The sequence below is a fragment of the Carcharhinus amblyrhynchos genome, chromosome 3, assembly GCF_965287045.1.
Source record: "Carcharhinus amblyrhynchos chromosome 3, sCarAmb.v2.hapA, whole genome shotgun sequence".
NCBI classification, from domain to species: domain Eukaryota; kingdom Metazoa; phylum Chordata; class Chondrichthyes; order Carcharhiniformes; family Carcharhinidae; genus Carcharhinus; species Carcharhinus amblyrhynchos.
Genome location: NC_137326.1, coordinates 29,308,906 through 29,333,508, shown reverse-complemented (window position 1 = coordinate 29,333,508; position 24,603 = coordinate 29,308,906). Strand labels below are relative to the sequence as shown.

The 24,603-nt window shown below is 38.9% G+C and overlaps 1 protein-coding gene across 3 annotated transcripts in view; it reads left to right on the top strand.

Moving 5' to 3' along the window:
• LOC145337914 (protein TASOR-like) overlaps window positions 1-24,603 on the top strand; it is a 59,407-nt gene that overhangs the window by 17,661 nt on the left and 17,143 nt on the right. For all 3 annotated transcript variants that reach the window (XM_080182706.1, XM_080182713.1, XM_080182698.1), the window contains exons 2-11: window positions 4,405-4,553; window positions 4,643-4,735; window positions 7,881-7,953; window positions 8,118-8,209; window positions 9,977-10,111; window positions 10,301-10,428; window positions 12,745-12,764; window positions 16,260-16,362; window positions 23,760-23,863; window positions 24,421-24,524. In XM_080182706.1, the coding sequence (XP_080038832.1) occupies window positions 4,405-4,553; window positions 4,643-4,735; window positions 7,881-7,953; window positions 8,118-8,209; window positions 9,977-10,111; window positions 10,301-10,428; window positions 12,745-12,764; window positions 16,260-16,362; window positions 23,760-23,863; window positions 24,421-24,524 (1,001 nt within the window). The remainder of the gene's footprint in view (window positions 1-4,404; window positions 4,554-4,642; window positions 4,736-7,880; window positions 7,954-8,117; window positions 8,210-9,976; window positions 10,112-10,300; window positions 10,429-12,744; window positions 12,765-16,259; window positions 16,363-23,759; window positions 23,864-24,420; window positions 24,525-24,603) is intronic.

Sequence of the window (24,603 nt, the reverse complement as noted above, 5' to 3'; positions counted from 1 at the left end):
TGTGGAACTGAGCCATGACAGATCAGCCATGATCTTATTGAATGGTGGGGCAGGCTCGAAGGGCCAGATGGCCTACTCCTGCTCCTATTTCTTATGTTCTTATGACCTTCAGAATAAGGCCAATAAGTGGTAAGCTGCTTTTCAATCTAAGAGCTGAAAAGACCTGACTCAAAAAAAGGTGACTGAAAAATTAACTGTGTTCAAGTTGGATACATTTGTGAATGGTGTTCTGCTTTTAATAATTCCATAGCGGGCAGTACAGCTTTCACGTACAGTGTAAATTCAGTATTAAGCAACATTGGAGAGGTTTAGTTGTGAAACTTTGCATTCCTTAGCACTGAGTGAATTGCAGCTGTTTCACAAATGGGAAATGCATGTCTGAGAGAATAATGGAACTTAATACACACCCATCTCTATAGTTTTATCATTCAATCCACTTATAATGCACAATAAAGATTGTCATATCTGGCCCATAAAAGTAAATTGACCAGAGACAACACATTTCTGCTTGCTGCACCGACATCCCAAAGGTCAGAGTAAGATTGCTAAATTCCAGTAGTCTTGTTGTAATGGTTATCCGTTCTCTTGACAAGATTTGCGTAGCCAACAAAGGTGTTTTCGTATCTACAGCACAGAATTTGTCCACTCTTCGATGATAACCTATTATTTGAAAATTTCTAGAGCGTAGAATTAACAACTTCGAGGCTAAGTTAAACTTATGATGAACTTTGATTGGACTTGATAGGTGTCTTTAAAGTTATAAAGGTGTTTGATGTGACAGTTATGACAACTCCTTCACTTGTGAGGAGTTCAAAACTAGGCATTGTGCTGGAACTTCTCCAGTCCTGAAGTCTGTTTTCTGAAATATCAACTGTTTGGAAATTCTTTGAGCAAACTCAGGCATTCCCTCCGTGATCAGCACCATTTTAATGTGGTACTTTTTGGATTGGAAATATGGAAGATACAGTATTTGGATAAGTAAAACAATTTTCATTACTCTTTCATAATGCTTTATTACTGTTTTAGTTTAAGTATTTATACCCACAGTATTTTCTGGTTCCCACACACTGGTTAATCATTCAGATGTTATTCCATAATCCAGAAAACTTTGGCATCCAGAAATCTCTTGGTCCCAAGATTCTGGATTGCGGAAGTTATGGTATATATGATAGTCACTGATAAATATAACGAAAAATTTAGGAGAAACTTTTTTACTGATTTAGTAGTTAGAATGTGGAATTTGTTATGACGTAGAGTAGTTGAGACAAATAACATCTGCATTTAATGGAATGTTTTAACTATATTAAAAGGATATACTGATTGGAGGTTATATAAGGTAGGAGGAAGTACGTGAGGAGCATAAACACCATCGTAGACCAAATATTCTGTTAATGTTGTAAAATGTATTTTATTTTATATGCAGGTAAACCCTAGTTCAACCATATTTACTAACATCTCTCATTTCAGGATAAATCTTATGTGCAACATTTGTATTCTTTATAACATTATAACTGTAGTGGTAATCTGTTTAAGCCTGCCGGCCCTCATGTTCATGGATACAGATATGGTCAACTATATTTTGCTGAAAGGAAGAAAATACTTGCAGTTGCCCTAAGGATATCTCAAAGTGCTTTGCAGCCTTTGAAGTATTTTGAAGTCTAGTGATTGTTGTTTCAGTGCCAGACCAGACAGCAGATCTTGCATATTCACAGGTTCTACATCCTTTATTAGCTGAATGGAGGTTATGTTAGAACTGTATTATGCAATAATTTGTTCACAGATCATTGTGTTTTGTAACAGTTCATTGTAACAGTTTACTGAGTGTACAAGAAAACGTACAGAGGAGTTTTATGAAAATGTTGTCAGGAATGCTGCAATGAGGAAAGGTTGGTTTGGCTAGGCTTGTTTTCTTTAAAGCAGAGGAGGCTGTGGAAGATTTGATTGAGTTTTTGAAATCGGGGGAACCTAGATAGTGGATACGAAGGGCCTGCTTCCCTTAGTGGGGAAGTCTATGATCAGTGAGACAAATTGGTAGAAAGGTGGGACAGTAGCACAGTGGTTAGCACTGCTGCTTCATAGCTCCAGGGACCTGGGTTCGATTCCCGGCTTGGGTCACTGTCTGTTTGGAGTTTGAGCATTCTCCTCGTGTCAGCGTGGGTTTCCTCCGGGTGCTCTGGTTTCCTCCCACAGTCCAAAGATGGTCATGCTAAAAATTGCCCCTTAGAGTCCTGAGATGCGTAGGTTAGAGGGATTAGTGGGTAAATATGTAGGGATATAGGGGTAGGGTGTTGGTGGGATTGTGGTTGGTGCAGACTGGGTGGTCCAAATGGCCTCTTTCTGCACTGTAGGATTTCTGTGATTAGTGGACAGTTGAGAATACAAAATATTTTCAGAGTGGTAAGGATCTAGAACTCCGTCTGGAAGGTTGGTAGAGTCAGAAGCGCTCTGTGCACTTCAGTACTTGTATATGCATTTGAAATGCTGCTGGCTAAGAACTGAAAAGAAGGATTAGACTGTATAACTTTAGTTGTCACGGGCACAGTGAGCAAAAGGCCTACTTTCACTGTAAATTTCTGTTTTTTTTTTAAATCACATTTTAATAAAGCACCTGATGCTAACAAAAATGGGATATAATACAAGATGAAGAGTAAAGTAACAGAATTTTGCCTAGTTTTAAACAGGATTGGTTTGGCTGAAATTTTCTTTTCCTCATTTTATGTTTTAACATGTTTTTCTAAAATGCAGCTCATGGTAAACAACAGATTTTAATGTTACTTAAACTTAAAAATCCCTTGAAACATTACAGATTTAAATCAGATCCCGACTGTTCAGTTTCAAAGTTGACTTTTAAACATAGCCACTGAGTTTTTAAATTAATTTGAGATGTGGGCATCACTGGCAAGTGATCATTGGAATTCATTGCCATCCCCAATTTCCCATGACAATAGCAGCATTCTGTCTCCCTCGAAATACTGTAGTCTTATGTAATGAAGGTACTCTCATAATCCTGTAGAGCAATTCCAGGATTTTGACCCAGCAATTGTGAAGCAACAGTAATTTTCTCCAAGTCAGGGTGATGTGTGACTTTGATCAGAAATCTCAGGTGGCTGCTCTAGGAAGTGGAGGGTGCAGATTTGGAGGTGCTGTTGAAGTAACCTTGACTTGCACCGTAATACATCAATGATGGTGTAGGAAGTGAAATGCTTAAAGTAGTGACGAGGTGTCCAGCAAGAGGACTGCATTGTTCTGGGTGGTCTTCAAACTTCTTGAGGAAGCTGCTCTCACCTGAGCAAATGGAAAACATTCCATCACATTCCTGACTTGTTCTTTGTAGATGGTGGAAAGGCTCAAGTTGCTACAGAATACCCAGCCCCTAATACAAAAGCAAAATACTGCAGATGCTGGAAATTGGAAATAAAAACAATGTGCTGGAAAAACAGCATCTGTGAAGGGAGAAACCAAGTTAATGTCTCGAGTCCAAAATGACTTCTCTTAAATAAAATTGCAGAGACATTAATAAATCTGATTGAATTAGGATTTACCTGCATATTGGCAGTTTAAATCTTTTCTAACATTTTTAAATTGGTGCGTGTGCATACGCCTCCATTTAGCTCATATTGCACCTCTTCCTATCAAAATGCACGATTCCACACTTCTCTGCATTAATTTTCATCTGATGTGTAACATATAATAGGTACACACAGAATAGTGATCCTGAGACTGACCTGAAAGACACCACTATTTTTCTCTCCAGTCTGAAAAAGTTACTCATCACCACTCTCTGCTTTCTGTCCCTTGGCTAATTTTGGACTCATGCTGCCACTATACCTTTAAACCCAAGAGCTTGTTTTTCGAACAAGTCCATTGTACCTTATCAAATGTCTTTTAAAAGTCTATATGTGCATTAACTCTATTATGTTCATCAATCAACTTTGTTACACCATCAATGAACTTCATCAAATTGGTAACAAGATTTGTCTTTTGTATATTTTACCAAATGGCTGTTAGATTTTGTCTCTTGTCAAATGCTCAAAACTCTCCACTAAGTTAGATCTTTTCTCTGTTAGAGGTTTTTGTAGCCCCACCTTTGGTTTAAATAAGTCCAGCAGGTGACTTACTGCATATTTTGAGTGCAAAATGAACTGTGTGTTTTGTGGCAGCGTGCATCTTTTTGATGGCCTGGCTGAGTTCAAGAATTTTGCTTGTGGTGAACTTTGAATGTAAATCTCATTCCGATGCAGCATACCAAAATGCTCACCAAATTATTTTTGTATGAAGTCATTTTGCAAAAAGCACAATGCTTACTGAAATATTGTAGCCTATCTAACAAAAAATCACATTACAAAGTAGCAGAAATATAACTGAAAATTTGTTGTTTCATTAATTGAATAAATTTGTTTTCAGAGCTTTGTCACCTAGTACCAGTGAGCTCCAGGGAATTCAAACAAGACATTTTGAAAATTCTCAATTCATCTTGCTTGGATGCTTCATCCGGTGCCAACTTCAACTATGTGAAAGCTAGTATGGTTCACAACGAACGATTAGAAAAAGAGGTTGGTAAATTTCTTCTTTTGATTCAATTTATTACGTATGTTCTTTCCAGTGGCACCCATGTGAGTGAAATTTTTTTTTAAATTTCCAGTACGTAGAGAAAAGGAAGGAGCTGAGAAATGAAGGTCGAACAGAAAAAGAGTTGGCAGAATCATATGCGTTCTTGCTTCTTGACGCTTCACAGGTATATACCGTATCTTTTGTGAATTTTTAAAAACTAGACTGAACACTACCTTTATGTTGCCCATTTTGTCACTGAGCCACCTATCAACAGTTGATATCTGTGCAACTGGTACGTTTGCCTACGTTTAATTTCCAACACTTGTGTATGAATTATGTCAAATCAAAATATGTTTGTGTCCATATTGGACTTTATTAGATTGTACTGTTCCATAAATTGCACAGGACAGCCTTAACTTAAATTTGAGAATTTTCTTTGTTCTAATTTTGCCCTTTGGTGCCAAACCAATTATAAAGGGCAAGTAATTGCACATACTTCAAATAGTGTGACACAAAACCAAGTGCGTATCTGCACTTTCCGATAAAGGACCGTCAGCTAGCTTGTGTCCACATTGGAACTTAACAATTAACATCCAGGATCTCTATATTTTATCTGTTAGTGACGTGTTATTTACCTTGTTGAAAATTAGGAATTGCGTAACGATTGCTACTGATTTAAACATCCTTCGCACTTTGTATGAGTGAAGCCATGTTTGGTTGGTTCTACAGAGTTGGCGTAGTAGATTCTAGGCATATAAAAATGTGTTGATATTACACATAAGAGGTGATAAGAACTGATGTTTTGTACAAAGTCTAGGTCCAGTGTAGTGATGCAGTTTGTTCCCCAAGCACATGTTTGTATTTGCTGCCTGTTGTTCCCAAATTTTTTTGTTTGGTGACACCAATCTGTATTAGGGCAAGTACTTTTGCTTTGCTCTCACTCCACTTCTGGTTTTGAGCTTCCAGGATAAATTTTCAACCCCACCCACAATGCTAAGACCTTACTGGTCAAACTTTTAATATACAGCATGATAATAAAAGCAAAATATTGCAGAGTCTGGAATCTGATACTTTCAGATTCCAGAAAATGCTGGAAAATCTCAGTATTGATCTCTCAGGAAGGGTACACTGGCTCTCGAAACAAATCCCTGAAGATCAGACCTCCTACCAGTCCTAATTTGCACATGTTGAATTTTGGAAACTGCTCATACCAAAAATCTCAAGTGGAGGCATCTGTCTGTGCAAAACATGCATGTGTGAATCTTATTCCTGTAGCTGTGACAATGGTGGGTGCTGTTTTTTGGGTGGGGGGGGAGGGTGTTTTCTGGATTCTAGCCTTTTCTGCCATTTTCACAATGACAGGGGCTTTCTGACAACATTACAGCAATTCACTACAAGAGATTAATCCCTGTGCTAGGAGGTATCATGTCCAAATGTGTTTCAAGTTTTTTTTTTAAAGATTTAGGAATGCCCAAAAATAGATCTGTTTGCTTTGTAGACAAAATTTCTGCTTGAAAATGAAGATGGTCTGGTTTGAAATTCCAGTCGTTTCCTTTATCATAATACATTCAAAAGATTCACACGTGGCATAACTTTGGTTTCCTTGTTTCGTTTCCTGCAGGCATTTGGAAAGGCAGGGTTTGATTAGGAGCAGTCAGCATGGCTTTGTGCATGGGAGATCATGCCTTACAAATTTGTTAGAGTCCTCTGATGAAGTGACCAGGAAGCCTCATGAGGGCAGGTCGGGTGACATAGTCTGTATAGACTTCAGTAAGGCCTTTGATAAAGTTCCACATGGTAGGCTGCTCTGGAAGATTAGATCACATGGAATCCAGAGAGATCTGGCACCTTGGATGTGCAATTGGCTTGATGGTAGGCAGCAGAGTGTAATGGTGGAAGGATGCTTGTTGGACTGAAGATCTGTGACTAATGGTGTGCCTCAGGGGTCAGTGCCGGTCCCATTGCTGTTTGTTACCTATATCAATGATTTGGATGAGAATGTACAAGGCATGATCGGTAAGTTTGCAGATGACACTAAAATAGGTAGTATTATAAACAATGAGGAAGGTTATCAAATCTTGCAGCAGGATCTTGATCAGCTGGGCAAGTGGGTCAAGAAATGGCAGATGGAGTTCAACAGAAATAAGTGTGAGGTGTTGCATTTTGGAAAGTCAAATCAAGGTAGGACTTTCACGGTGAATGATAGGATCTTAAGGAATATTGTGGTGCTGATCTTCAGGTGCATGGTTCTATAAAGGTGGAGTCACAGGGCAGTGAAAAAGTTTTAAAAGGTTTTGGCATGCTGGCCTTCACCAGTCAGGGCATTGAGTATAGAAGTTGGGAAGTTATGTTGCAGTTGTACGGGACGTTGGTGAGGCCGCACCTGGAGTATTGTGTTCAGTTTTGGTCGCCTTGCTGTAGGAAAGATGTTTATTAACTGAAGCGAGTGCAGAAGAGATGTACAAGGATGTTGTCAAGACTCAAGGGACTGAGTTATAGGGAGTGATTGGACAGCTAGGACTTTTTTTTTGGAGTATAGGGATACCGAGGGGGATCTTATAGAGGTGTATAAGATCATGAGAGGCACGAGTAGGCCGAATGCACTCAGTCTTTATCCCATGATTGTTGAATCGACAACTAGAGGGGTTTAAGAGGGGAAAGAATTAGTGGGAACTTGAGGAGTGTTTTTTTTTTACACAAAGTGTAGAAGTGTGGAATGAGCTGCTGGAGGAAGTGGTTGAGGCAGGAACATTGACAACATTTAAAAAAGCATTTGGACAGATACATGGATAGGAAAGGTTTAGAGGGATATGGGCCAAATGCAGGCAAATGGGGTTAGATTAGATGGGCATTTTGGTCAGCATGGACCAGTTTGGGCCAAAGGGCCTGTCTCCGTGCCATAGGTCCTGAGATCTCAACTTGAATCTCAATTTCACCTCCGGTCAAAATAGATCAGTAGAGGTCCTGGAGCTGTGTGCTCTAGGAGATCATATGTGGCCATACCTACTTTAAAATGTCATGATAGTGGTTATATGTGCATCCATAACATTTAATTCACTCAGCTGCCATAGGGAAGTTTTTCTACATCATTTGCAGGATATATATTTTGAACCCTATCAAGTAGGTTAAAAGCAACTTACTGCACATGCTGGAATCTGAAACAAAAACAGAAAATGCTGGAAAATCTCAGGTCTGACAGCATCTGTGGAGATGAGAGCTAATATTTCGAGTCTGGATCGCTATCAGTGCTACAAAGAGGTACTTTTTAAAAAAAAATTGTTTATGTTAAAAATTAATTGATGACTTTTCAATCACTTTTTTCCATCTAGATTCCCATCATTTGTGAAAAAGGATTGCCTGTGGGCCACTCCAAAGTTACAATTCTTGGAAATCCTACTATGGGTAAAAAAAATTTCTTCACTGAAATAGTAATTGGTATTTTTAAACATGCATAGTGTAAATTATCTCAAGTTGTTTGTGAAATTTTTGAGTGTTGAGTTTTTCTAATTAAGTCAATTAAAATTTTTTTAAAAAATGACTGAGATTTAATGACTTTTACCTCCCAGGTATTTATCTTTCAAAATACTGTGATGTTCTTCAGCCCAATCCTCTGGCAAGTGGCAGGAAGGCAGACATGATAATTTTCAAAATTATAAAGGTAATGTCCGACTTCATTTCTTTTAAGTCAGCTGTTTTCTCTTGTTTTCACTTCTCAATCCTAGCCCAACCTCTGAATCATTCCTTTGCCATGAAATGTACTTATTCTGTCTGATTTAATGTTAGACTGCAGGAGACAGGAATAAAGATTCCAGTGTTTAAAGTACAACATTTTGTAATGGGATGATGATTCTTCTAATTTATGTGACAATTTAAGAAAAAACATTCATGAGATGTGAGCATCACTGGCAAGGCCAGCATTTATTGCCTATCCCTAACTGCCCTTGAGAAGGTTGTGGTGAACTGTCATCAAGACCTACTGCAGGCCATGTAGTGTCATGGAGAATTCCAGGACTTCTCAGTGACATATTTTCAAGTCAGGATGGTGAATGATTTGGAGTGAAACCCCCAAGTGGTGATTTGTCTGCTATTCTTGCCCTTCTGAGAGGTAGTGATCATGGGTTTGGAACATGCTGTCTAAGGAGCCATGGTGAATTGCTGTGGTGCATCTTGTAGATAGCATACATGGCTGTCACTGTGCTTTGATGGTGGTGAGAATTAGTGTTTGTAGATGGGAGTGCCAGCCGAATGGACTGCTTTGTCGTGGGTGATGTCAAGCTTCTTGTGTTGGAACTGTACTCATTTATGTAAGTGGAAAATATTCCATCATGTGCGTGAATTTTGCCTTGTAGGTGGAGGACAGGCTTTGGGAGTCAGGCGGTGAGTTATTCCTCTGACCTGCTCTTGTAGCCATAAAATTTGCATTATTTCAGGTAACACCTAGGACATTGATAGTAGGGAGTTCAGTGATGGTAATAGGATTGAATGTCATGGGGCAATCATTGGATTCTGTCTTATTGGAGATAGTATTGCCTGATACTTATGTAGCATGCATGTTACTTGCCACTCATCAGCCCAAGCTTGGATATTGATCGGCTCTTTTTGCGTTTGGCCATGGACGACTTCAGTTTCTGGAAAGTTGTGAATGGTGCTGAGCATTGTGCAATCATCAGCGAACATCCCTCCTTCTGGCCTTAAGATGGAAGGAAGGTCATTGATGATGCAGCCGAAAATGGTTACGGTTAGGACGTTACCCTGAGGAACTTCTGCAGTGATGTCCCGGAGCTCAGTTGATTGACTTTCAACCATCTTCCTTTGAGCTAGATATGACTCCAGCCATTGGAGAGTTTACCCCTGATTCCTGTTGACTCCAGTTTTGTGAGGGCTTTTTGATGCCGTATTCTGTCAAATGCTGCCTTGATAGTAAGTGACACCATTCTCCAAAGCGTTGTAAGTTTTCAAGAGGGAGTTAAATATAGCCCTTGGGTCTAAAGGGATCAAAGGAAATGGGGGAAAGTGGGAACAAGTTACCGAGTTGCTTGGTCAACCATGATAATGAATGGCAGAGAAGGCTCAAAGGGCCAAACGGTCAGCTCCTATTTTCTAAGTTTCTCATCTCCCCTCATCCATAGAGTTCAGCTCTTTCGTCCATGTTTGATCCGAGGCTGTAATAAGATCAGGAGCTGAGTGACCCTAGTGGAATCCAAATTGGGTGTGAGCAAGCCGGTTATTGCTCAGCAGGTATAATTGAGTGCATCTTCGCTTGTATCTGAGTGGAGGCTAGTTGCTGATCCACAGCTTTGTAAAATTAGCAGATTGTCCTTCTGTGATCAGTTGGAATAATATTGTGAGAGGTCTGCTTATTTAAAAATGGTACACCACGTGATGCCTTTAACACACGTCTAATTTTGACTTGTTTAATTTTCAGGGAAGAGTAAAAGCTGTTTTTGATAACACCACCAAGAATTTCACCCCTCCAACCCCAAAGCACGATTGCCATGTTTTTAGAAACCTTAACAGGGTCATTTCACTGTTCACTTACAGAGCATTTGACCTTACACAGGTACCTTTTGAAAACTTTCTCTATCTTGAAGGCTATACATTACAATTTCTATCCTAAAATAAATGTTTGACTTAATTTGTTTGTACTTTTGGGAAGTTGATAAACCAGTTTACTTTTGATATCATATGATTGAAACAGATAAACTGGTTGCTTTGTTAGCTTATTAACATTGTCAATTTAATTTTTCAGTTTTACCTCTATGAATTTGGAAATGAAGGCATAAGACAGTATCCAAGACATGTTTGCCCATATGCCGTGGTATCCTTTGTTTACAAGGAAAATAACATTCCCAAAACGCCCAAACCACTTGTACTTAGGTAAGAAAAGAATGTGCATTTCATACTATCAGTATGAAAAGGGACTGTTCATGTAGTTAGATATTTTGTAGTTTTTATTTATGTATTTTGGTTTCACCTGTCAGGAAAAATACTGATTCAGATGAGTGAGAATAGATTTGGGACTGAATCTTGGATTTCCTTGTGACTCAGTATCTTGCTGACTGGTGAATTAACGCACAAAATTTTGGAGTTCTAAATTATATGATAAAATTTCTTTTATCTTGAGTTGCTTCTATTACCAAATAACCTTAGTCTAAAACGAGCACTAATTAATGGTATTGTGGAGTGCAGAATTTTCTGGAACATAGAATTTTATCTACCAAAAGCACCAACTAGTTCCTAATGTAAACAGTTGATACCATCTCTGGTTCACCAGCCTTTACTAAAGATGCTTATCCATTACTTGCAAGTCATCAGCTTAGCAATATTTTTACAGAAAGGGTACATATGATACACTAAGGTTTTTTGTTAAATTATTAAGATTATTGATAGAAATATTTTATTAACATAATTACAAGCCTCTGAAACTAGTGATAGTGTGAAATTGCAAGCAGTTTTACCTAAAGTGCTTCTTTTAGATTTACATGAAAATTGAAACAACATGTTGAAAATAAGTTGGTTAGTACACACACTGAAGTGTGAAATGTATCTAGGTCTGTAAGTATTTTCCTATGCTAATCGAGCCCACTTTACAGTCTTGGACTGCCTTGAGTATTAACTTTTAATAAGCCATAAAATATGAATGCAACAGAACTGGGTGGAGTTTAATATGCTGAATAATTGAGTTTAGTGCTGGAAAGAGAACTAGTTCCTAAGTGTTGACTTGCACGTTTTTTTACTTGGAGATGGATACCTATATCACCTTTGCCCATTATGTAGCATATACTGAATTGAATGCAATTATTTATTGTACCAGTTTTCATATGGTGTGAAGCACATTAGGCTCTGAAAAGATATGATTGGTAAGTTGTACTGAGCTGAATGTACCCGGGTCTTAAACACTCTTGCAGGGTACGTGACAGTACTCCCTTTATAAGAAGTTTCAGTTGCTTTTAATAATGGGGCAAGATTAAAGTAGCCCCTAATATCATTGGAGGTAATAGATCTAAAAACACTTGTATGTTATAAAGTTGCAGTTGATGACCAAGGGAAAGATCATAGGCTACACTTCACAGCATTAACAACCACTTGTACACCTGGGTTAAGGGACCAGTTTCAGTAGTGTAGATGCGGAAATCTGTTCTTGCACGCTTTCTTGTAGTTTTAAGAATGTTTTTAAGATGTGGGAGACCTTTCATGTTTCTGAAGCATCCTTGGTGTTCCCGCAAACTACTGGACAATGCAGTTAACTGTGGGACATAATTTCGCAGTGTGGTGAATGAATAATAAGAAGTCTCACAACATCAAGTTAAAGTCCAAAAGGTTTTTTTTGATAGCACGAGCTTTCGGAGCACTGCGCCTTCTTCAGGTCACTCACCTGACAAAGGAACAGTGCTCCAAAAGCTCATGCTACCAAATAACACTACTAACCTGGTGTTGTCAAACTTGTTGCTGTGCCCACCCCAGGCCAACGCTGGCATCTCCACACTGTGAATGAATAATGTTAGCTATTCATTTCACTTCCACTTGCTCACATTCCTGCAGGGATTTGCATTGAGACTTTCTGAATCCCTAGAGAACCTAAAGGCACAGACCTCTGCAGGTGATCTGGGTCCATGTGAACAAAGCAAACTGCTATGTATCTCCTTAACCAGTCAAATTGAAGAGTTGTTAACGAGCATACCCTAAAAGCATGTCTGACAGAATATTGAATTTATTGTCTCCTACAGAGCATTAACCTGGTGCTGCTTTTGACCTTTCATTAGCTCTGAATTGGTGAGCAGTCAATCTGGCAAGATTGGTGATTGATATCGTATAGCATTTGCCGCATGAGAAAATTAGGCTCAATTATAGCTCATTCCCACCTACCGTAGCAGTTGAGTGGCCTGCTGACACTTCAGTCATAACTTATATCTACATGAATGAGCTAAAGAGGGTGAATGGAAACCCAGTATCATACAAAAAAAGGAGTCCAGGGCTTTGAAAAAGATGGGAGAAAATTCTTGAGCGGGTAGGCAGTGGTATTGATGTGTTATTAAAGAATAATGTACAAAATGACACTAAAACCTGTTCAGAGTTTCTTCCAGTGTGGTTAGATCTGTGAAGTTCACAGGGCAACCTATTTTCCTCTCCAATTCGGGTTATTTGTAGATGCAATTGCTTATGAATAATATGCTTTTTTTTTTGCTCTTGCAGCAATGATGGTACCCAATCAGGTATGTTCATTCTCATTCACACGTTTGGAATGGAAAGTATCATAGAGCAATATGTATTTGATATGTTTCCCTGATTTGGCTAGAATCAATGTAGAATCTGATTTTTGAATTGATGGGGGAAGGACTACATAAATCTAATACATAAGAACATAAGAATTAGGAGCAGGAGTAGGCCATCTAGCCCTTCGAGCCTGCCCCGCCATTCAATAAGATCATGGCTGATCTGTTGCTGCTCAGTTCTACTTTCCTGCTTTCTCCCCATAACCCTTAATCCCCTCTCTTATCAAAAACCCATCAACCTGTGTCTTAAAAATATTTAGCGAGGCAGCCTCCACCACTTCAACGGGCAGAGAATTCCAGAGATTCACCACCCTTTGAGTGAAGAAGTTCCTCCTCAACTCCGTTCTAAACCGCCCCCCTTTTATCTTGAGGCTGTGCCCCCTAGTCCTACTGTCTTTTTTGAGCGGGAAGAGTCTCTCCACCTCTATCCTATCCATCCCATTCATCATCTTATACGTCTCAATGAGATCTCCCCTCGTTCTTCTAAACTCTAACGAGTACAAGCCCAGTTTATTCAGCCTCTCCTCATAGCTCAACCCCCTCAACTCCGGTATCAGCCTAGTAAACGTCCTCTGCACTCTCTCCAAGGCCAAAATATCTTTGCGCAGGTGCGGCGCCCAAAACTGCACACAGTACTCCAGCTGCGGCCTCACCAATGCCCTATACAGCTGCAGCAAGACCTCCCTACTTTTATATTCAATCCCCCTCGCTATGAAGGCCAGCATCCCATTCGCTTTCCTGACCACCTGCTGCACCTGCAAGCTGGGTTTTTGCGACTCATGCACAAGGACCCCGAGGTCCCTTTGCACCGTCGCCTGCTGCAGTTTTTCACCCCGTAAGTAAAAGTCCTTCCTACCATTCTTCCTACCAAAGTGGACCACCTCACACTTGCCAACATTAAATGCCATTTGCCATTTCCTGGCCCATTCGCCCAGCCTATCTAGATCCTTTTGCAGACTCTCCACACCCTCCGCACAATTTGCCGTTCCCCCAGTCTTGGTGTCATCAGCAAATTTCGACACCCTACACTCGGTTCCCTCCTCCAGATCATCTCTATAAATGGTAAAAAGCTGAGGCCCCAGCACCGACCCCTGGGGCACTCCACTAGTCACCATCCGCCAATCCGAATAGCACCTGTTGACCCCCACTCTCTGCCTCCTATTTGACAACCAATCCTCTATCCACGCTAACACCCTACCCCCAACTCCATGTCCCTCGACCTTCTGCAATAACCTCTTGTGAGGTACTTTGTCAAACGCCTTCTGAAAATCTAGAAAGACCACATCCACCGGCTCTCCTCTATCCACCGCCCTAGACACATCCTCATAGAACTCCAGTAAATTTGTCAGACACGACTTCCCTTTAATGAAACCGTGCTGCGTCTGCTCTATCAAGCAATTCCCTTCAAGATGCCTCGCAATTTCCTCCTTAATGACAGATTCTAACATTTTACCTACCACAGACGTTAAACTAACCGGCCTATAATTCCCCGCCTTTTGCCTGGCACCCTTCTTAAACAACGGCGTAACATTAGCCGTTTTCCAATCATCCGGCACTTCCCCGAAATCCAGCAACGTCTGGAAAATAACCACCAAGGCATCCACTATCACCTCCGCCATTTCTTTCAGAACCCTCGGATGCATTCCATCCGAGGGAATAATACATTTTTATAAAACATAGCTTTGTTTTCAGTGCAAAAATGCATAATCAGATTCTTTGTTGTTGCACTTAGTGCAAGTTTGACATGCACCTTTAGCAGCTCGCAATTGACTATTAGGCCAGGAAGAGATGATGTTTAAAACGATGGATTTTACACGCCTTATGAATCTGACATGTTTACTTGTTGCTACTGAGAAGAAGTAAAGCATAAATGCAACTATAGAATGGTTTCATGAGCTTCATTGCCATTTGAAAATTGCACACTCATTGGCAGCCAAAATACCAATTAGTTTCTTCCAAGATCTATGTTTAAAATTTCCAGTTCAAAAATCAGACGTGTTTCCCTGTCTAATCTTGCCAGTTGAATCTCAGCAGGCTGCTTTGAATTTTTTGTATACAATGGAAAAGGTTCTGTGACGAATATGCTGTGAACTCATTTGTAAATGCAGGCTCTTAAGCATTGCAGCCAAGATCTCCCATGTTTCGTGGAAAATGTATTTCTCTCTGTTTTCAAGATATTTCTTTTCAGGCATTAAATTTGGGACATGCAGATATGCAATCATCAAAGTTTACAGTAATTTTCTTAGGATATGTATTCATTATTAGTTGGAGGAAATTTTTGTGCCTTTATAATTACAGTACTGGTGAGTCAAACCATCCTTTGTCCTCTGTCTGCCTCCAAAGGCTAATCTGGGTCTTGATTGCACCATAGTTAGGATTCCATATTTCAGGTGATTGAAAGACCTTGTGAGGTCTAAACATCTGTGCTGCTTTAAAGTTGACAATGTATATGTGACTGTTTCATCTTTTTCAGAGTTTATTTGAAATGTTTGATTTCTTACAGCATAGCTCTGAAATATTAAAATGGTACACGTGAATGTTTTTAGTGTGAAACCCTTGAAATCAATTAATTTAATTGATACAAAGGGTATCTTGATTTTAAAATACCTTTGTTTAGTCATTTTAATAACATTTAGTACCGTACAGGTATACCATGGTATTTTACCACTTCCTGCAGTGAGATCACCATGCCCATTGTTTTCAAGATCTGCCACTTTCTACTTGATTTGCTAATTTTTTATACTTTTATTGGGTGTGTAATTGCAGATGCTTGGAACAAATGATGTTTGACCACCTATAAACTTCCGTGCACAATTTTATGCCTTAATATGTATCTGAATTTGGGTTTCAGTCAACATTTCTATTATCTCTAATGTAAAAACAGTGTTTGCTGGAAATCTTGAAGAAAAACAAATTGCTGGAAATACTCAGCAAGCCTGGCAGCATCTGTGGAGCAACAAAAATAACTGGCCAGTCCTGAAGAAGAATCATATTTGACTCAAAAACTTAGTCTTTTAGGCATTTGTCTGTCCACAGATGCTACCCGACCTTTCCAGCACTTTTGTTTTTACTTCTAATGTACCGGACCAGTTAAACTTTATCTAAGTAGAAAACAAAAGTAATTTATAGTTTTGGTTTCCCCACCACTAGAAGCAAATCTGATTACTAATTTTACTGATCCTGTGTTTTTTTTATGTCCACGCTTGACCCAGCTTTCTGAAATAAAAACTTTCTTGGTTTTTAAAACCTTCTTCTGGCCATTACAATGAACTCATTTCAGACATAAATCTTCACTCTTGTACCTTGATCTTTTTAAACTCATGGTCTCTTCTAGGTTTGTATCTCTTTCGGAAATGTGCTTTTTCTTTGTGTTATCGTTAGCTATTCGCTCATTTTTTAAACTGAACCTCTGAGAATTAAAATTTGTCTGTTTAGGAAAATCTTACACCATTTGGAAAGGACAGCTAATGAACAAGGGAAGGTTTCTGTGCTTTGGCTTATTACGTTCAGCAACTCAGCCATTTCTGCCATTCAAACTGTAAGTAGCATTGCTTTATGATAGTTCTATTTGTTCGATGGCAAAATTGAATGAATGACAGAATTAACTGGGAGTGACCATTGAATGATGAAGCCTAATTCTGATCAAAAATACGTCTGCTATTTCCCTAAGTTGTACTGTTTTTGAAAGATTTTTTGACAAGAGAAACTACAAAGTAGTGAAGTGCAAACATTCTGTAATGAGTGAAAGGAAAGAACTTGCTAATATCCTTGTTCTAAGTAGGATTTTGGTATGTTAAGTAATTTGTAACTGTGAAATGTTAATTTTAAAAAAGAGTAAATTAAACCCTGTCAAAATAGTACTTGGAATGGTGTTTTGAGGACATTCTATAATGTACACATTGTAGTCATGATTCATCAAAATTATATGGTTGTGCAACAATTTTAAGTCACTAAATCAAATGACAGTTAAAAGACTTTTGCTATAACTGCCACTGTACAAATGTGAGTATACAAAGATGCGACAATTTAAGTGGCAAAACCTTGATTACACAAAGCATACATTTCAGGTAATTGCAATAATAGTTAAATGAAGCAAAATGGTGACTGCTAAATAACTGGTTGCTTCTGCAGTGAGTCACAATGATGCAGCACAAATGGAAAGTAGTTAATTCTTCTTTGAATGTTAACTATTGATATTGTTCCATTCCCTGTTCAAGCAGTGCATTCGGGATCATAACTCTAACGTAAATGATTCCTTATGTTGCCTCTGACAATTGGCATAAAATATGATCTCTGGTTACCACTTTTCTGCCACCAGAAATTGTTTTTTTTCATTTATTGGTATTCTTAACGGAACCATACATGATTTTGAATACCTCTATCAAATTTTGTTAATTTTCTCTTAAGGATACCAAGCCCAGCCTCTCCGTTGTGTTTATCTAACTGAAGTCTCTCAAGCCTTGTACCTTTCTAACAAATCTATTCAGCATCCTTTCCAAAACCTTGAAACCATTCTTAGTGTGCCCAGATTTGAACATGCTACTCTAGTTGAGGCCTAACTACTTCTAAAGGTTTGAAGTTAACTTGTTTGCTTTTGTTTTCCATTAATAAAGCCAAGTATCCCCAACACCCTTTTCAACCTGCTTTGCCACCTTCAAGGATTTGTGTGCATGCAACCCTAGTTTTCTGTTCGTGCATCTTGTTTGATGTTCTACTGTTTAGATTACATCTCCTCATTATGTCAAAATGCATAACTTCACACTTGCGTTTAATTGCATTTGTATTTATTCGTTAAAGGGATGTTACTATTGCTGGCAAGACCAACTCCTTCTTTTGCCCATCCCTAATTGCCCCGAGACCATTTTAAGAATCAACTACATTTGCTCTGGGTCTGCAATCACCTCTATCCTTCTATGAAATTAATGAATCAGATGAATTTTTACAGCAATCAATGATAGTTTCATAGTCCTATTACTGAGACCAGATTTTTAAAATTAATTTCCTATAAGGAAACCTGCTATTAATCTACCAGGTTCAAGGGGTCAGATGGCCTACTTCTTCTGCTCCTATGCCTTAGGAGGTCTTTTGCATCAAAAACTAGATCGAGTTATTCAAATAACTATTTAGCTTCAGTAAATGGTTACTGACTTTCAGTTGTCAGCCCATACCCTTTTAGTGCCAGTAAACTTTATCATGAGTTATTGTCTTTAATGTGAAAAATGTGAAAGATTTTAAACTGACTGGTGTGTAGTTGCCAAGTTTATTCCCCTTGCCCCTTATTTAAAAAGCAGTATTAACGTCTACAGTTCCTCGATACTCCAGTACCAAACTGCTATTGAAGTAAAATTGTGGCCAGCGTCTCAGCAGTTTTCCATCCATTCTTCCTTCTAACACTGGATGTATCCAGTCTCTAATAGATTTTTTTTAAATGATTTTGATTGCCACTGTTTTATAATACTTCTCTATCTATTTGTATCCTATCTGATATCTGTGTTGCCTCCTTTTATTGCTATATCAGCAACATTTGCTTTTTGTTATTGAAGATGGATATCAGAACAAAGAACAATACAGCACAGGCGGCCCTTCGACCCTCCAAGCCTGCACTGATCATGTGTTCCTAACTAGACCATCTGTTTGTATCACTCTATTCCTAGTCTGCTCATGTGGCTACCTAGAGAAGTCTTAAATGATCCTAGTGTGTTTGCCTCAACCACCTTGCTTGGTAGTGCATTCCAGGCCCCCACCACCCTCTGTGTAAACTACATCCCCCGCATATCTTTTTTGAACTTTGCCCCTCTTACCTTGAACTTGTGACCCCTTGTTTTGTAATTTCTGAGCTGGAAAAAAGCTTCCAACTGTTCACCCTATCTATGCCCTTCATAATTTTATAAACTTCTGTTAGGTCGCCCCTCAACCCTCGTTTACTCAATCTCACTTCATAGGTAAGACCCTCCATACCAGGCAACATCCTGGTAAACCTTTTCTGCACTCTGTCCAAAGCCTCCACATCCTTCTGGTAGTGTGGTGACCAGAACTGGACATAGTATTCCAAATAAAGCTTGACCAACATTCTATAAAACTGCAACATATGCCAACTTTTGTACTCTTTGCCCTGTCCAATAAAGGCAAACATGCCATATGCCTTTTTCACCATCTTTTCCACCTGTGTTGCCACCTTTAAGGATCTGTGGACATGCACGCCCAGACCCATCTGTGTGTCTATACTCCTGATGGTTCTGCCATTAATTGTATAGCTCCCCCCTGTATTAGATCTACCAAAATGCATCACTTCACATTTATCTGGATTAAATTCCATCTGCCATTTCTCTGCCCAGTTTTCTAGCCTATCTATATCCTGTTTTTTTTCTCTTTTTTTACTTTATTTTGTGGTTACAGTGGCCATTGGGAGTGCTCAGAAGGATCTACTCAAAGTTGTCCTGTTACAGCCATTTTTTAAACAGATCACACGAATATATTCAAGTCTGTACAGATCTCATCACATCAACTGTCTTATATAGATCTAATTAGACAAATATATTCAATTCTATACAGGTCTAACTAATCACATTCCTCAATACAATGAATTTCCTATCTTGTTTACCCAATAGGTCTTTACCAGAATACAGTTGTACCAATAATTAAATTATTGATGTGGTTGTAGCTTTTTTTGCCTAGAGTATTCCATTCTTTGTGTGCACTCATTTTATTTGAGTCATGCTATCCTCTCTAACCTCTGTCAAGACATGCTAACTCATCTTTTCTGAGTTAGCCCTTTATTTGTATCCTACTTTCTCAGTCCCTCCTTTTGTGCATTAAAAGCACAACTTTACTTATTTAGTCTCTTAATAGCATCCTTGCTCTAGCCCTAAAAGTACTACTTAATATCATTATTGAGTTTACAAGGTGTTGAACTTTACACCACAAGGTTAAGATAAAAGTTAGCAATAATCCAGTCACTATCATCATTACAACAATAAGATATACAGCAAGGATAATACAGCGGAGGCCTTTGGGGACCATTCCTTAAAAATGTCCCACCAGTGATGTACTGTCAGTAAGGGTGTTTAGTCAGACAAGTGTACAAGTTCATTTTCTGAGTAGATGATTATAGCTCTGGTTTTACTTAATTATTTTCCTCTTCGTTGCAAGGCCTCATTGATCTTTGCATTGTTCTTGAGAAATGTTTGCATTCTTTCTAGCTTAATTGTTGGTGGTAACATTTCAATCTGAGCCACTTGGTGATAGAGTTTGACATTCCGCCACCCAACAAGAGGCAAGCTTGATCATCAAAGGTGTCAGAAATAGTAAATATTTTGTCACAACGTTCATCTATGGGTGGTTCTTATAGTCATCCATCCATGTATACTTCAAGTGAGCTAGTAATGCAGGCTTTATTTTGTCCAGTTTCACAGACAGTAGCCTGGAGGTATATTACCCTGATTCACAAACAATTTCCTTCAGTGAATTAAAACCATATCGTTCGTATACAGGAGAATGTACAGGACACAGGATACAATTAGGCATTTCACACAGTTTTTTCCCATGTGAGTATTATTTTTAACGCAAGGGGTCACAAGTTCAAGGTAAGGGGTGGGGGGGAGGGGCAAGGTTCAATACAGATATACAGGGGTCATATTTTGCACAGAGGGTGGTGGGAGCCTGGAATGCACTACCAAGCAAGGTGGTTGAGGCAGACACACTAATATCATTTGAGACATATTCCTTTGGTATAACCACTGCCTCCTTGAGAGTATCTACTTTTTGGACCGTAATCAAAGACACTGTTAGGGTGTTTGGCCCAAACATCAAAGTATATTTAGAAGTTAGATTAGACCCCAACAGTTCTTTTATCTTGTGCATAAATGTAAGGATAAGTTGGTTTGCTCCAAGTGTGATTTTACTGATAAATTAGCGTTCTTTTTATCAAATCAAGCTTCATTCGTAGTACACTTTACATATAACTCCAACAGAATGAAATAGCTTAACTTTTAGAAGTTGAACAATACTTAAAATGAAAGGAAACAATTCTAATTTTTAGTTTATCACTTTCAGTTACAGTTGAGCATTATTTCTCTTAATAGACTTAAAACACTTTAAAAATAGTTAGCAATCACAGGTATACTTGCTCTGACTTGGGTCATAGTCATGAAGGTTCCGTAGAGTCTGCAGAGAGAGAGAGCGCACAGCTTGTAGGGTTCTGTCTTTTAATAGCCTCCTCCAGCAACCGAGCACACAAAGCTGTTTCTCTCTACTACAAGCCTAGCTCCCCTCCTTTAACTACATTACCATGATCCTGTATACCTAATTTACCTTCCATTATTTTAACTTAAAAAAGATCAGGAGTCCCATCTTGTTATAGATAAAAAGCAAATAGTTTAATTCTAAGTAAATACTACAAGGCTAAAATTAGTAATTATCTTGTTGCATTCCCCTCCAGACGTACCAACTGCATTGAGAAAGAAGCACTGATCTTTAAACATTCTACAGAAACATTATCAATAGCACAGCATAATCACAGCTGCCAACTCTTTGATCACTTTTTTACTATTTGTGCTTCTAAAAAACCTTCTCTCCTTTTTTGTGATGGCTACTAATCTATTTTTGGACTTTTTTTTGCTCCCGCTGTTCTGTTTGTTTAGGTCTTCCCTTTACTTATTCTTTTACCATATAATGAATGATGATTTGTCATAATCCTCCATTTTGTATCATATTTTAATATTTAAATATTGTCAGCCAGGGCACAGTAGCTTTGGAAACCCCACCGATCATGGGAATGTGTTATTCCTTGCATCTTTTTGAAGGCTTTTCTTCAGGGTGGACACATACTTCATAGGCAAAACACAAATGGAATAACTACAATCAATTTTAGATTACAATCCCCAAGGCCAGATCCCTTGACTTACTGAAGCTGACACTTATCCGACTGAGCGTTTTTACATATGTATCTCCTTTCCATTGTTATTCTAAACGTGGTGTAATAATTATTGTTCTCCTAATGTTTTCACTGAAAAATGTCCCATTTCATTTCCCAGGATTGGATCCAGCACTATATCCATGTTGAGCTGGAAAAGCACTGAGAAAATTCACATGCACCCATTTCAGGAATTCCTCTGCTTCTTTGGCACAGTGGTTAGCACTGCTGCCTCACAGCACCAGGGATCTGGGTTCAAATTCGGCCTCGGGTCACTACTGTCTGTGTGGAGTTTGCACATTCTCCTTGTGTCTGTGGGCGCTTTCTCCGGGTGTGCTGGTTTACTCCCACACTCCAAAAGATGTGCGGGTTAGGTTGATTGGCAATGCTAAATTGACCCTAGTGTCAGGGATTAGCAGGGTAAATTTGTGAGCTTATGGGAATGGGGCTCGGGTGGTATTGTGGTCAGTGCAGACTCAGTGGGCTGAATGGCCTCCTTCTGCTCTGTAGGGATCCTATGGATTCTTTGCCCTTTACACTGTTAATTACTACACCTATCTACATTAGGCTAATTAATGTTCTATTTATTACTACACTAATTCTTGCATCTTTCTGTAATTCATCTCTGACTACTGAGACTGCAGTATCTCCCCATGACACTCAATGGCATTTGCTCAACCCCCAGAATCAATATCATGGGAGTTACCATTGACAAGAAGCTGAATTGGACCGGCCAAATAAATACCGTGGCTTCAAGAACAAGTCAGAGACAAAGAATTCTGCACCAAATAACTCACCTTCTGACTCCCTAAAGCAAGTCTACCATCTACAAGGCACAAGTCAGGAGTATGATGGAATACTCTCCACTTGCCTGGATGAGTGCAGTTCTAACAACACTGAACAAGTTTGACACTATCCAGGACAAAGCAGCCTGCTTGATTGGCATCCGATCCATTCACTCCCTCCGCCACCGAAACAGAGTTGAGCAGTGTTTATCATCCATAGAAGCCACTATTGGAATACAGGAATTCTCAATGCCTCCTTTGATGGCACCTTCCAAATCCATGACCACTACCATTTAGAAAGACAAGGGAAGCAGGCACAAGGAAACATACCAACTTGAAATTCCCACCCAAGCCACCCACCATCTGATTTGGAAATATGTTATTGTTCCTTCAGTACTGCTGGTCAAAACCCTGGAAGTTCCTCCTAACAGCATAATGGATGTACCTACACCACATGACTGCAGCAGTTCAAGAAGGCAGCTCCCTCCCATCTTTTTGGGCAATTAGGGATCAGCAATAAATGCTGGCCTAACTAGCAATGCCCACATCACAAATGAATTTTTAAAAAATTACTACAAAGTTATTTTTATCTCCTTTCCCCACTATATTGTGGCTAGTATAATACTCAGTTGTGCAGTAGCTCCTCTTGGTTCTAACGTCCTCATTTCAAAGTAAGTAAACTTTCTTTGACCACTCATACACCTAACTCATAGCACTGATGGGACATTTTTTATATCAGTATTGTCAGAGACCCTCTTTCCTCCTGAATTCCTTGTAACTAGGAATATCTAGTTGCCAATTCTCTGTTCTTTGAGCCAAATTTCTGCTTTTGCTAATGTTTTTATGTTCCCATGTGGCAAATTGTGCTTGCACCATGCTCTCCTTACCATGCTGTCATTCATTCCCAGACAGGAAGAATGTTATGTTAAATGACAAATGTCATCTTTGAACTGACAATAGTGACTTCTAATCACTTCATAGCCTTGAATGTTGACACTCTATACAACCAAATTAAAAGTGATTATCCTTTATATTTATTGTGGTCTGTATAATGAACTTCTCTGAACATGTTATATATTTTACTGTTAAACTGAGAGTTTCAATTAATGTAGCGTGAAATGGTTGAACGTTCTGTGCTGATTTCTAATCAAATTAAGTGGAGCATCTGGCAGCTATGAAAATATCACTAGTTGAATCTGTAGGTTTTTCTTTTTATCAAGTAGATCCTTTTTTTTTAAGGCCTGAAAAACTTGATATTGCAACGGTTATGAGTGTTGATAGCTTAAAAAACAAAGTACCAATGACGGTGTTCCGAAAAGCAACTTTCTCTGGGACAAGAGAAGGTAAGAGCTTAATCTGTGATTAAACATTTTGTTAGCCTTGTATAGTTGAAATTTCCTCTTTCGGCTTTTGTGAATTGCATATCACTTAAGTAAATCACTTGAGTTGATGTGGCGAGTCTGACAACACCAGGTTTAAGTCCAACCGATTTATTGGATAGTAAACTCACAAATAAATCGGTTGGACTTAAACCTGGTGTTGTCAGACTTTTTACTGTGTTTACCCCAGTTCAACGCCGGCATATCCACATCTTGATGTGGCAACTCAGCTGTGATTCAGGAAATTCATTGGCTCCTCCAAATGTGTTGTCTGTTGCTGTGTAATTGGAGATGGAAAGTAAGGAGATAGCTAACCATTGTCTGTTTCTTGCTTTTTCCCTTCTAGCATTGCTATTGCTTTTTTGTTTCTTCCCCCACTCAAAGCAGCCCACAACACAGGCATTTTAAACAGCCTGCTGTCCTTGAAGAGAACTGACTGTAATCATGTCTTTTGTTAAAATATGAGACTAATAAGTTCTGCCAAATTTATATTTAGAACCAGTTTTATCTGTTCTCCCCAGCACTGAAGAATGGAATGTATTATAGCTTGTACGAGTTTGTGGAACAAGGAAAAACAGGGAGCAATTTGGAGTCTCTACTTCATAAACTGGAAGAGGAAAAACTAGTGAGTTGCACATTGTCATTCACTGAACATTTCCATTTAAATAAAATGCAACTATCATTTGTAAATGTTTGCATCTCAC